The sequence below is a fragment of the Schistocerca nitens genome, chromosome 1 (assembly GCF_023898315.1).
Source record: "Schistocerca nitens isolate TAMUIC-IGC-003100 chromosome 1, iqSchNite1.1, whole genome shotgun sequence".
Lineage (NCBI taxonomy): Eukaryota > Metazoa > Arthropoda > Insecta > Orthoptera > Acrididae > Schistocerca > Schistocerca nitens.
Window position 1 is genome coordinate 428317022 of NC_064614.1, and position 15204 is coordinate 428332225.

Consider the following 15204-nt stretch of genomic DNA (forward strand, 5'->3'; position numbering starts at 1 on the left):
CTTGCAGTAATTACCATTTATTGCTATTTGAACTGCATAATAAGTAAAAATTTAATACACAACAAAATCAACTTCAAGCACAAACCGAAATCATCATATATGCGTGACGGCTGCTTCTGCTCAATAAAATTTAAAAAAAAAAAAAAAGGACGGGTATACACTCGCGCACACACACACATCCATCCGCACATACACAGACACAAGCAGACATTTGTAAAGGCAAAGAGTTTGGGCAGAGATGTCAGTCGGGCGGGAGTAAAGAGGCAAAGATGTTGTTGAAAGACAGGTGAGGTATGAGCGGCGGCAAATTGAAATTAGCGGACATTGAGGCCTGGCGGATAACGAGAAGAGAGGATATACTGAAGGGCAAGTTCCCATCTCCGGAGTTCGGATGGGTTGGTGTTAGTGGGAAGTATCCAGATAATCCGGATGTGCACCAAGGCGTGTTTAGCCACAGGGTGATCCTCATTACCAACAAACACTGTCTGCCTGTGTCCATTCATGCAAATGGACAGTTTGTTGCTGGTCATTCCCACATAGAAAGCTTCACAGTGTAGGCAGGTCAGTTGGTAAATCACGTGGGTGCTTTCACACATGGCTCTGCCTTTGATCGTGTACACCTTCCGGGTTACAGGACTGGAGTAGGTTGTGGTGGGAGGGTGCATGGGACAGGTTTTACATCGGGGGCGGTTACAAGGGTAGGAGCCAGAGGGTAGGGAAGGTGGTTTGGGGATTTCATAGGGATGAACTAAGAGGTTACGCAGGTTAGGTGGACGGCGGAAAGACACTCTTGGTGGAGTGGGGAGGATTTCATGAAGGATGGATCTCATTTCAGGGCAGGATTTGAGGAAGTCGTATCCCTGCTGGAGAGCCACATTCAGAGTCTGATCCAGTCCCGGAAAGTATCCTGCCACAAGTGGGGCACTTTTGGGGTTCTTCTGTGCGAGGTTCTGGGTTTGAGAAGATGAGGAAGTGGCTCTGGTTAATTGCTTCTGCACCAGGTCGGGAGGGTAGTTGCGGGATGCGAAAGCTGTTTTCAGGTTGTTGGTGTAATGGTTCAGGGATTCCGGACTGGAGCAGATTCGTTTGCCACGAAGACCTAGGCTGTAGGGAAGGGACCGTTTCATGTGCAATGGGTGGCAGCTGTCATAATGGAGGTACTGTTGCTTGTTGGTGGGTTTGATGTGGACGGACGTGTGAAGCTGGCCATTGGACTGGTGGAGGTCAACGTCAAGGAAAGTGGCATGGGATTTTGAGTAGGACCAGGTGAATCTGATGGAACCAAAGGAGTTGAGGTTGGAGAGGAAATTCTGGAGTTCTTCTTCACTGTGAGTCCAGATCATGAAGATGTCATCAATAAATCTGTACCAAACCTTGGGTTGGCAGGCCTGGGTAACCAAGAAGGCTTCCTCTAAGCGACCCATGAATAGGTTGGCGTACGAGGGGGCCATCCTGGTGCCCATGGCTGTTCCCTTTAATTGTTGGTATGTCTGGCCTTTGAAAGTGAAGAAGTTGTGGGTCAGGATGAAGCTGGCTAAGGTAATAAGGAAAGAGGTTTTTGGTAGGGTGGCAGGTGATCGGCATGAAAGGAAGTGCTCCATCGCAGCGTGGCCCTGGACGTGCGGAATATTTGTGTATAAGGAAGTGGCATCAATGGTTACAAGGATGGTTTCCTGGGGTAACAGACTGGGTAAGGATTCCAGGCGTTCGAGAAAGTGGTTGGTGTCTTTGATGAAGGATGGGAGACTGCATGTGATGGGTTGAAGGTGTTGATCTGCGTAGGCAGAGATACATTCTGTGGGGGCTTGGTAGCCAGCTACAATGGGACGGCCGGGATGATTGGGTTTGTGAATTTTAGGAAGAAGGTAGAAGGTAGGGGAGCGGGGTGTAGGTGGGGTCAGGAAGTTGATGGAGTCAGGTGAAAGGTTTTGTAGGGGGCCTAAGGTTCTGAGGATTCCTTGAAGCTCCGCCTGGACATCAGGAATGGGATTACCTTGGCAAACTTTGTATGTAATGTTATCTGAAAGCTGACTCAGTCCCTCAGCCACATACTCCCGACGATCAAGTACCACGGTTGTGGAACCCTTGTCCGCTGGAAGAATGACGATGAAACCTCTTTGCTTATTACCTTAGCCAGCTTCTTCCTGACCCACAACTTCTTCACTTTCGAAGGCCAGACATACCAACAATTAAAGGGAACAGCCATGGGCACCAGGATGGCCCCCTCGTATGCCAACCTATTCATGGGTCGCTTAGAGGAAGCCTTCTTGGTTACCCAGGCCTGCCAACCCAAGGTTTGGTACAGATTATTGATGACATCTTCATGATCTGGACTCACAGTGAAGAAGAACTCCAGAATTTCCTCTCCAACATCAACTCCTTTGGTTCCATCAGATTCACCTGGTCCTACTCAAAATCCCATGCCACTTTCCTTGACGTTGACCTCCACCAGTCCAATGGCCAGCTTCACACGTCCGTCCACATCAAACCCACCAACAAGCAACAGTACCTCCATTATGACAGCTGCCACCCATTGCACATGAAACGGTCCCTTCCCTACAGCCTAGGTCTTCATGGCAAACGAATCTGCTCCAGTCCGGAATCCCTGAACCATTACACCAACAACCTGAAAACAGCTTTCGCATCCCGCAACTACCCTCCCGACCTGGTACAGAAGCAAATAACCAGAGCCACTTCCTCATCCCCTCAAACCCAGAACCTCCCACAGAAGAATCCCAAAAGTGCCCCACTTGTGACAGGATACTTTCCGGGACTGGATCAGACTCTGAATGTGGCTCTCCAGCAGGGATACGACTTCCTCAAATCCTGCCCTGAAATGAGATCCATCCTTCATGAAATCCTCCCCACTCCACCAAGAGTGTCTTTCCGCCGTCCACCTAACCTGCGTAACCTCTTAGTTCATCCCTATGAAATCCCCAAACCACCTTCCCTACCCTCTGGCTCCTACCCTTGTAACCGCCCCCGATGTAAAACCTGTCCCATGCACCCTCCCACCACCACCTACTCCAGTCCTGTAACCCGGAAGGTGTACACGATCAAAGGCAGGGCCACGTGTGAAAGCACCCACGTGATTTACCAACTGACCTGCCTACACTGTGAAGCTTTCTATGTGGGAATGACCAGCAACAAACTGTCCATTTGCATGAATGGACACAGGCAGACAGTGTTTGTTGGTAATGAGGATCACCCTGTGGCTAAACACGCCTTGGTGCACGGCCAGCACATCTTGGCACAGTGTTACACCGTCCGGATTATCTGGATACTTCCCACTAACACCAACCTATCCGAACTCCGGAGATGGGAACTTGCCCTTCAGTATACCCTCTCTTCTCGTTATCCGCCAGGCCTCAATCTCTGCTAATTTCAATTGGCCGCCGCTCATACCTCACCTGTCTTTCAACAACATCTTTGCCTCTTTACTCCCGCCCGACTGACATCTCTGCCCAAACTCTTTGCCTTTACAAATGTCTGCTTGTGTCTGTGTATGTGCGGATGGATATGTGTGTGTGCGCGAGTGTATACCCGTCCTTTTTTCCCTCTAAGGTAAGTCTTTCCGCTCCTGGTATTGGAATGACTCCTTACCCTCTACCTTAAAACCCACATCCTTTCGTCTTTCCCTCTCCTTCCCTCTTTCCTGGTGAGGCAACAGTTTGTTGCGAAAGCTTGAATTTTGTGTGTATGTTTATGTTTGTTTGTGTGTCTATCGACCTGCCAGCACTTTCGTTCGGTAAGTCACATCATCTGTGTTTTTAGATATATTTTTCCCACGTGGAATGAAACAAAGATGATGTGACTTACCAAATGAAAGTGCTGGCAGGTCGACAGACACACAAACAAACACAAACATACACACAGAATTCAAGCTTTCGCAACAAACTGTTGCCTCATCAGGAAAGAGGGAAGTCACATCATCTTTGTTTTTAGATATATTTTTCCTACGTGGAATGTTTCCCTCTATTATAACTATATATATGTATATCTAAAAAGAAAGAAAGTGATGAGACTTACCAAACAAAAGCGCTGGCAGGTCGATAGACACACAAACAAACACAAACACAAACAGTGTATGTTTGTGTTTGTTTGTGTGTCTATCGACCTGCCAGCGCTTTTGTTTGGTAAGTCTCATCACTTTCTTTCTTTTTAGATATATTTTTTCCACGTGGAATGTTTCCCTCTGTTTTATATATATATATATATATATATATATATATATATATATATATATATAGAGAGAGAGAGAGAGAGAGAGAGAGAGAGAGAGAGAGAGAGAGAGAGACCAAACTTACACATTTTTAAAAATTTTATTGAGCAGAAGCAGCCGTCACGCATATATGATGATTTCGGTTTGTGCTTGAAGTTGATTTTGTTGTGTATTAAATTTTTACTTATTATGCAGTTCAAATCGCAATAAATGGTAATTGCTGCAAGCAGTTTCAATGTTGTTTTGAGAAAAATTGTACTTCATGTATTCACAAAACTGTGTCATCTGTTCTCACCTCCCGACGTCACGCATAGTAAATCTGTGGAGTTTAGTATTTCTCTCATGACAATAGATCAAAATTGGTTTTAACATTTATTATTCCCCTCATAGATTTGAACATATAATAGAGTGTACAGTATGCAAATGAGCCTGACTGTTATCCGCAGCAATGCAGTTCGGCAACGTGGACTTTGTTTTCCTGCTCTCTGCTGCCGCACATGCACAGTCCTCATCCCCTCACGCTTCCTTTCTGCTCTGCCTCTATGCCTGGAAGCGTTGTCCTAGACGACGCACGCTTTAGACGAATGTAGGGAAAGTAGCAGCAAGCAGGCAGCAAATTTCTCCGTGCTGCCAACAATGGGAATGTCTCCTGCATACTTGCTTTTTATGGACATTTATTATGCTCAAATTGCAGCACATCTGAATCCAATTGTAGTCACAAAAGAATTGGCTTTCCACATATAAAAATACTAGACAGTAGTACACATTTCTACAGGAGATGTTAAAATGTTAACAAATATACGTTCACAAAGAACGTTTGAATTATAGCACAACAAAGGAAATATAAGTTTCAATAATGGTGCTTCAGCACTGTTGGCTTTTGAAGGTTTGCAATGAAAGATAATGTGCACTGCTACCCTGAAGTGGTTCCAGCAGACAATGACTGTTGGTCAGGGTAGTATGAGAGTGGATCCAGTAGCAGAGACATCTACACTTTAGATGCACCCTAGTAATTGTGCAAAAGAAAACAGAATCGGCAGTACTAATAGCATTATTAGTAGTTGGGTAATTGGTTAAGGGACTTCATTGCAGTTTAGTAGTGGTAGAGAGTAATTGCAGTGGTATAAAATAGTTTTGGTATTAGCATTTTTTTTAAATAAGTTCCAGGAATAAATAATTAATACATACATTTATTGTTAGCCACAAAAATGTGAAATGATCTATTTTTGCTTCTCAGATAATAGGCTGTAATAGTGAAAAATAAATAAATCAATAAAACCTCCAATGGTGCAATTTCTGTAGATTCAGCTGCAGGGAGGCGAGAGGACAATGTGTTGCCATTCATTCTGCTTATATTGTCAGCACTGTTAAGAACTGTAGCAATCTAAAATGGATGCAGATCACAGCTGGAACTGTTGAGAATATGGATACATCAGTTTGCATTTCACAATTAGTTCAAGCAGGAAATAAAACACTAGTTTTAAGTGGAAGCCACAAACAACTGTTCAGCATAAGCAAACATTCATCAGTGGCACAAATGAACAATAAATTAAAGAATTCCAGTTCTGTATGCCAAACTTTCAAGAGGGCAGAAGCAGGAAATGTTAATTTAAAAAAAAAAAAAAAAAAAAAAACAGAGAGATTCAGCAATTTTCCTGATGCACCAGGATGACAAAGAGGACAGGGCTTACTTTACAACACAAAACAATGCTAGCTTGACACTTCCCTCAGCATTTGACAATATAATACTTCGTACCAGTGTCACAAAATTTTACATAAAAGAAAGGCATGGCTAATTGATAAACCATAAGGGCAAGACCAATTGGACACCTGTTTATTTTGGTATGTTATGAAGTCTTACTGTGAACATTAAGGGCATTAAAAGTGTTCCTATAAGAAGTTCCAGTAATGAAAAGAACAGAATAACACTGATACCGGGTGTAGTAGCAGAAGCAAAAATGCTGGTCTCATATATGGTTCTTCACAGGAGAATCATGTCAAAGGTACTGCCTGTGTGACTCCTTTAGATGTCATTAAAAGGGATAGATGATAAATGCCCTGATGATACACTGGTTGAAGGTAGTTTGGAGCAGAATATCAGACAATGTTTAACAAAGGGAAAATAATGTTGCTGGATTCTTTCAGGGGACAACTCACGAGGAAGTTAAGGATCTAATATCAAAGAACAAAAAGGACCTGTTCAATTAATGGCTGTTGCGGTGAACAGATCTTTCAAGGCTCTGCTATTACAGCGTTACAGTGAATGGTATTTTCAAGATGATCAGAGCCTCACTGAAGGAGGAAGTTAACAGAAACCTCTACATTTATATCTACATAATTACTCTGGAATTCACGCTTAAGCACTCAGCATGTTGTGCCAGTGCATTATTACTGCCTAGAGCAGAATCTCAAGTGAATCTATATTGATATCTTTACATACAATGCCATGAATGGCTCAGTTAAGGACAGGAAACATTATTTTTATTTTACAGCTAATTTTGGTGTTGCCGTTTGTCAGATCCGGAGTCACCTTGTGATGCCAAAATCATGACTGACTTTTACTGTCGAATCTAGAGTCATTACTTTTGCCAAATTCGGTGGATTTTTTCATTTTTTGTCAATTTCAAATTTTTATGCCAATTTTGCTATTTTTTTGCCAGTTTAATTTCATACTTTCCTCTTTATGGTTTTATTTTTGCCAAATTTGAGTTTCATTTTTTTACCAAATTTGGTGCTTTTTGCCAAAACTGGAGTTATTGTTTGACAAACCAGATTTGTTTTTTGCTCATTATTTTTTGCCAAACTGTGTTACTTTTTGCCATTTTTTGGGAAATATGCTGCTATTTTTTGCCACACTCGCTATTTTTTGTCAGACTTGGTGTTTTCTCTAATTTTGGTGCTTGTTTTCTGTTTCAGTAAAATTTTTTCCAATGCTATTTCCAGTGCTATGTATTTTGCCACTTTCGGTATTAGTTTTGACATCACATCATAGTTATGCGAGAAATGACCGTTCATTTTAAGATTATACATGAACCTCAAGCTTGAGGAAATAAGATGTCAAAATGCAATTTCAACATTCAGTTATGAAAATTGCATACTGCGATTCTCAGACTTATAGCATTTTTTAAATGTGAGAATAACAAATTTCTCTGAATTTCATAAAAATTGCCAAATTCATACTATTTTGTTAAAAATCGCTTTCATGTTACACTATAAAATATGGGAGAAGTGTAAGGTGAAAGAAATGGCAGTCGGCTTAAAAATGAAGATGATGATACCACTGTTGAAGATGATTAAAAGTTAGTGGTATCACAGACTACTGGTTTACATAGTGAATAAAGAAAGGTTCAAGATAAAAATGAATGTAAACTACTACTTTCTGTTTGTTTTGTTTCTCCCTGCACAGACGAGATGTGAACACTCAACAGCGTCATCTTACATTCAGGATCATCTTATACACTGATCAGCACTAAAAATGCAACACTTCAATTCCACACAACTTAAATTTATTTTAAATTTATGACTTTTTTTGCCACTAATCCACTATCTTGTGATGGAATATGATGGTACAGTCCAACCTAAGGACCCAACAATGAAAAAAGAACGATGATTATAAACAAATTTAACAAATTAAGCCAGAGATACATGCTTCAAGGATATTTTGAGTAAGCTCACAAAGATAATGCACATCTGTTTTGATGTTATACACTTCACACTTTACTTCACAAAACCTCGGAGATGATATTTGAGATCTCTGTTCACGTCTTCAAAAGCTTGTATTGCCACTTCTTGCACCAATAATGGCATCCAACCTTTCAGGCATGCTCTTGATTAATGCAGTAATGTCCTGTTGATGAATCAGATCCCATTCTTCCATGAGGGTGTTCTATAGGGTTTCTGGATAGTGCTGATAGGCTCTGCTCCCTTGCTGGTCCCAAATGCGCTCAATAGGATTCAAATCAGGGCTTCGAGCATGTCAGCCCATAACATGAATTACTGTTTCATCCAAGAATTTCTGTACAATTCTTGCAACTCGTGGGGCTTGCATTGTTGTGAATTAGTATAAAATAATCACCAATAAATGGAGAGAAAGGCACAACATGCTCCAGAATGATTTCCTCCACGTGTGGCAAGGCTTCCATGCTCCAAGAAGACCAAATTCGTCCTTGCAGCTGTATCGATTCCTGCCCACATCATCATAGAGCCACCCTGAAAGTGTGTCCTGGATGAGAATGTGCATGGGGATTATGTTTCCCCTGGTCTTCTCAAGACCCCCTCTGTTCTGTCAGGTGATTGGAGGCCAAATAATGACTCATCAGTGAACAACAATTTATCACATTGTTGTACTGTTCAGCCAAAATGTGAAATGTAGCCAAGCTGTGCAATGCTCTCTGGTGAGTTCTGGACCTGTAGCAGGTCTTCTGGTTTGAAGATTGGCTTCTTCCAGTCTTCTTTTGAAAGTTTCTCTCACCCCTCAAACACAGCAGAGTCAATTTCATGCTTCAATAGCAGTGGTGTAACAGGCGCACAGAAGTTGAAGTTGTAAGAAGCGGTTATCTCTCTCTGATGTTGCTCTTCTTGGACCTGTTCCTTGCCTCCTTGCAAAGCATTCAGTATCCCTGTGCCTTTGTACGACTCTGGAAATCATGAAAGGTCTAGTCCTCAACATTTCTGCAACTTAATGCTTGCTGCAGCCATCTTTCTCCAAAGCAACAGCATTCACAGCTTGTTCAGGGCTTAACGGCCTGTTTACTCCAGAAAGCTGATTAAGACAATCACAGACAGTTCCTATTAACACGTGTGATTGAAAGGGGAAGAATTCAAGGTGCATTAATAAGCACTACAAGAGTGGGAAAATATTATTGTGATGGTACGCATTTCTCCTCCTTACACGAGGCATCACAAAAATGTTTCACCAGGCAACACCGGTCAACTGCTGTTTGTGTATGAGAAATCGGTTGGAAACTTTCTTCATGTCAGCACGTTGTAGGTGTCATTACCAGCGCCAACATTGTGTGAATGTTCTGAAAAGCTAATCATTTGCATATCACAGCATCCTCTTCCTGTCGGTTAAATTTCATGTCTGCAGCACGTCATCTTCATGGTGTAGCAATTTTAATGGCCAGTAGTGTACAATATGTCTGGAGTCATCAGAGCCAGGATGGATTGCTTCAGGATATTGACTTAAAAACTGTACAAAATTTTAAAAGAAAAGAAATGCCAGTTGTTACTAAGGCTTGGATTTTTAGGTGCTAAAATTAAGAAACTATTTATTTCTTATGCTTAAAAATACTTGAAATATATGACTAAAAAAGTAAATGCATTTTATTGTAATTAAATTTCTTCATGTGAAAGTGAATGATGTGCGGTACTCAGAAACACAACTCATCCTCAAGTTATCCATCACAAATAAAATTATGATTATCCCGAAACACTGTCTTTATACTGGGAAAATGAGTGCTCCTGGCCACAAGATGTCAATTTGGCAACTTTATAGCAGAGCACATCACTCTCACTCATATCGTATTTTTGATAGCCAATTAACATGTTTGAAATTCTGCACAGTTTGAAAACCACTTTTTTTTCCAAATATGTCTTTGAACTAATTTTGTAGCATTTGTCCTGTAGATCCACTAAGATTTAAGTTTTCTTTTAACATCATGAACATGCTGAACTGTTTCTGACAGAAGGATTCCCCCCCTTTCCAAGTTTGTCATCTGTGCTGCTATGGAAACACAGTTATCATATATTGTTGTTGTTGTTGTTGTTGTTGTTGTTGTGGTCTTCAGTCCTGAGACTGGTTTGATGCAGCTCTCCATGCTACCCTATCTTGTGCAAGCTTCTTCATCTCCCAGTACCTACTGCAACCTACATCCTTCTGAATCTGCTTAGTGTATTCATCTCTTGGTCTCCCTCTGCGATTTTTAGCCTCCACGCTGCCCTCCAATGCTAAATTTATGATCCCTTGATGCCTCAGAACATGTCCTACTAACCGGCCCCTCCTTTTTGTCAAGTTGTGCCACATACTCCTCTTCTCCCCAATTCTATTCAATACTTCCTCATTTGTTATGTGATCTACCCATCTAATCTTCAGCATTCTTCTGTATCACCACATTTTGAAAGCTTCTATTCTCTTCCTGTCCAAACTAGTTATCGTCCATGTTTCACTTCCATACATGGCTACACTCCATACAAATACTTTCAGAAACGACTTCCTGACACTCAAATCTATACTCGATGTTAACAAATTTCTCTTCTTCAGAAACGCTTTCTTTGCCATTGCCAGTCTTCATTTGATATCTACTCTTCTTTGACCATCATCTGTTATATTGCTCCCCAAATAGCAAAACTCCTTTACTACTTTAAGTGTCTCATTTCCTAATCTAATTCCCTCAGCATCACCCGACTTAATTTGACTACATTCCATTATCCTCGTTTTGCTTTTGTTGATGTTCATCATATATCCTCCTTTCAAGACTCTGTCCATTCCGTTCAACTGCTCTTCCAAGTCCTTTGCTGTCTCTGATAGAATTACAATGTCATCGGCGAACCTCAAAATTTTTATTTCTTCTCCATGGATTTTAATACCTACTCCGAATTTTTCTTTTGTTTCCTTTACTGCTTGCTTAATATACAGATTGAATAACATCGGGGATAGGATACAACCCTGTCTCACTCCCTTCCCAACCACTGCTTCCCTTTTATGTCCCTCGACTCTTATAACCGCCATCTGCTTTCTGTACAAATTGTAAATAGCCTTTCGCTCCCTGTATTTTACCCCTTCCACCTTTAGAATTTGAAAGAGAATACTCCAGTCAACATTGTCAAAAGCTTTCTCTAAATCTACAAATGCTAGAAACGTAGGTTTGCATTTCCTTAATCTTTCTTCTAACGTAAGTCGTAAGGTCAGTATTGCCTCACGTGTTCCAAGATTTCTACGGAATCCAAACTGATCTTCCCCAAGGTCGGCTTCTACCAGTTTTTCCATTCGTCTGTAAAGAATTCGCGTTAGTATTTTGCAGCTGTGACTTATTAAACTGATAGTTCGGTAATTTTCACATCTGTCAACACCTGCTTTCTTTGGGATTGGAATTATTATATTCTTCTTGAAGTCTCAGGGTATTTCGCCTGTCTCATACATCTTGCTCACCAGATGGTAGACTTTTGTCAGGAATGGCTCTCCCAAGGCCATCAGCAGTTCTAATGGAATGTTGTCTACTCCCGGGGCCTTGTTTCGACTCAGGTCTTTCAGTGCTCTGTCAAACTCTTCACGCAGTATCTTATCTCCCATTTCATCTTCATCTACATCCTCTTCCATTTCTATAATATTGTCAAGTACATCGCCCTTGTATAGACCCTCTATATACTCTTTCCACGTTTCTGCTTTCCCTTCTTTGCTTAGAACTGAGTTTCCATCCCAGCTCTTGATATTCATACAAGTGGTTCTCTTTTCTCCAAAGGTCCTCTGGCCATCCCTGCTTAGCCATTTTGCACTTCCTGTCGATCTCATTTTTGAGACATCTGTATTCCTTTTTGCCTGCTTCATTTACTGCATTTTTATATTTTCTCCTTTCATCAATTAAGTTCAATATTTCTTCTGTTACCCAATGAGTTCTACTATCCCTCGTCTTTTTACCTACTTGATCCTCTGCTGCCTTCACTACTTCATCCCTCAGAGCTACCCATTCTTCTTCTACTGTACTTCTTTCCCCCATTCCTGCCAATTGTTCCCTTATGCTCTCCCTGAAACTCTGTACAACCTCTGGTTCTTTCAGTTTATCCAGGTCCCATCTCCTTAAATTCCCACCTTTTTGCAGTTTCTTCCGTTTTAATCTACAGTTCATAACCAATAGATTGTGGTCAGAGTCCACATCTGCCCCTGGAAATGTCTTACAATTTAAAACCTGGTTCCTAAATCTCTGTCATACCATTATATAATCTATCTGATACCTTCTAGTATCTCCAGGATTCTTCCATGTATACAACCTTCTTTCATGATTCTTGAGCCAAGTGTTAGCTATGATTAAGTTATGCTCTGTGCAAAACTCTACCACGCGGCTTCCTCTTTCATTTCTTAGCCCCAATCCATATTCACCTACTATGTTTCCTTCTCTCCCTTTTCCTACTCTCTAATTCCAATCACCCATGACTATTAAATTTTTGTCTCCCTTCACTACCTGAATAATTTCTTTTATCTCATCATACATTTCTTCAATTTCTTCATCATCTGCAGAGCTAGTTGGCATATAAACTTGTACTACTGTAGTAGGCGTGGGCTTCGTGTCTATTTCTTCAATTTCTTCATCATCTGCAGAGCTAGTTGGCATATAAACTTGTACTACTGTAGTAGGCGTGGGCTTCGTGTCTATCTTGGCCACAATAATGCGTTCACTATGCTGTTTGTAGTAGCTTACCCGCGCTCCTATTTTTTTATTCATTATTAAACCTACTCCTGCAGTACCCCTATTTGATTTTGTGTTTATAACCCTGTACTCACCTGACCAAAAGTCTTGTTCCTCCTGCCACCGAACTTCACTAATTCCCACTATATCTAACTTTAACCTATACATTTCCCTTCTTAAATTTTCTAATCTACCTGCCCGGTTAAGGGATTTGACATTCCACGCTCTGATCTGTAGAACGCCAGTTTTCTTTATCCTGATAACGATGTCCTCTTGAGTAGTCCCCACCCGGGGATCCGAATGGGGGACTATTTTACCTCCGGAATATTTTACCCAAGAGGACACCATCATCATTTATCCATACAGTAAAGCTGCATGCCCTCGGGAAAAATTACGGCCGTAGTTTCCCCTTGCTTTCAGCCGTTCGCAGTACCAGCACAGCAAGGCCGTTTTGGTTAATGTTGCAAGGCCAGGTCAGTCAATCATCCAGACTGTTGCCACTGCAACTACTGAAAAGGCTGCTGCCCCTCTTCAGGAACCACATGTTTGTCTGGCCTCTCAACAGATGCCCCTCCGTTGTGGTTGCACCTACGGTACGGCCATCTGTATCGCTGAGGCACGCAAGCCTCCCCACCAACGGCAAGGTCCATAGTTCATGGGGAAGTTATACAGGGTGACAATTATTGAACTACATGAAAAAATGTAAATTAGTTACAAAATATGGTCTGTACACACTTTATTCAACATGTTAACATCACTACAGATATTCATATTTAGGTTATGACATATCTGCTATGCCTGCCATCATCAGCAATGATGTGGGAAGTCTGAGACCACACATTTTGTTTCAAACATTAAGGAGACAGGACGACCACTTTCTGTTCAAACACAAGAAAACAATGATGTTGTGCATGATAACGTGACCATAAGTCACCAGAAAATTGGCTCACTGACAAGCTCAACAATTGAATTTATCACCAAGTTCACTGCATGAAATCCTTTCAAAAGATCTGAAAATTCATGCGTACAAGATTCAACTTACACAAGAGTTGGAGCCTGCAGATCATCGAAAGAGACATCAATTTGCTCAATTGGTCTTGGCTTGACAAGTGGAGAGTGAGAACTTCAAAAAAAAGAGCAATTTTTTCAGATGAGGTGCATTCACACACACGACTATGAACGTCAACTGGTGAATGCTGTCTCTGTACAGCAAATTGTCCTCAGTTTTTATGTCAATAATTTAAACTGTTATTTAAGTGGTGAAATAACTGATGATGGCCAAAGTAGAGAGGATATAAAATGGAGACTGGCAATAGCAAGAAAGTATATCTGTGGAAGAGCAATCTGTTACATTCAAATATTGATTTAAGTGTTAGAAAGTCTTTTCTGAAAGTATTTGTTTGGAGTGTAGCCATGTATGGAAGTGAAACATAGATGATAAACAGTTTAGACAAGAAGATAATAGAAGCATCTGAAATGTGATGCTAAAAAAAGAATGCTTATGACTAGATGGGTTAATCACAAAACTAATGAGGAGATACTGGATAAAATTGATGAAAAAAGAAACTGTGGTAAAATCTGAGTAGAAGAAGTGATCAGTTGATATGGTACATTCTGGGACATTAGGGGATCACCAATTTAGTATTGGAAGGCAGTGTCGGGGATGAAAATTGTAGAGGGAGACCAAGAGACGAATACAGTACGCAAATTCACAAGGATGTAAGTTGCAGTAGTTATTTTGAGATAAAGAGGTTCGTGCAGGACAGAGTAGCAAGCAAAGCTGCATCAAACACCTCTTCAGACTGAAAACAACAACAACAACAACTTCAACTTCTTCCGCACTTTGCACTTGAATTATTTTTTATCAAGTAAATGTACCTGGTTGCAGATGATTCTCTTCCTAGCTGTGCAGGTGGTGATGCGACAGGTGATATTGGCACATTTCTGCTAGTAGAAGTCACTCTTGGAGTTGAAGCAGATGGTGATGTCACTGCACTTTCTGCCCATGCCACCGTTGCATTATTATTTCGTGCCATTTCAGCAGCTAACTTCTGCATAACACAGGCGCAAAATGCTCAGTATCAATCAAGAGTACGTAAAAGAAAAATATGGAGATGAAGTTGCTAATAAAGACATTGTAAACAGTTTTATTTTGTGTTTTACTATTTTCTACAGGTATAATACAGCTGCAGTGCTTTTTCTGGGTGTTTGTTTTTGATACACTCACACAATGTAAATTACTCAAAATAACTTATGGTCAAACAGAGCTATCTAATACGAGCAATTGCTTCCTATCAGTTGAATATTAATTATTTTCTCTCAACTGCAATCAAAAATTTTGCATTTAGATATTTACTACACAGTCAGTGAAGTGATACCAGACGGCATGTTCAATCGAGAGGCCCTTCCGGAATACAAACTGACACACAGTTTCATATTTACAGATATGCTTAACCATTAAACGCATTATCTCTTCCAAAGGTTTGAGAAGAGAGTTATTACTGCAACGGGTCTACATTTATCAAAATCTGTCACAGTCATCAACTTTAGAAGGTGCATATTTTATATTAGATGAAACTG

At 40.9% G+C, this 15204-nt stretch overlaps 1 protein-coding gene across 2 annotated transcripts in view; it reads right to left on the reverse strand.

Moving 5' to 3' along the window:
* LOC126250778 (E3 ubiquitin-protein ligase TRIM37-like) overlaps positions 1-15204 on the reverse strand; it is a 313056-nt gene that overhangs the window by 176811 nt on the left and 121041 nt on the right. For both annotated transcript variants that reach the window (XM_049951588.1, XM_049951587.1), the window contains exon 8: positions 14503-14675. In XM_049951588.1, coding sequence (XP_049807545.1) covers positions 14503-14675 — 173 coding nt within the window. The remainder of the gene's footprint in view (positions 1-14502; positions 14676-15204) is intronic.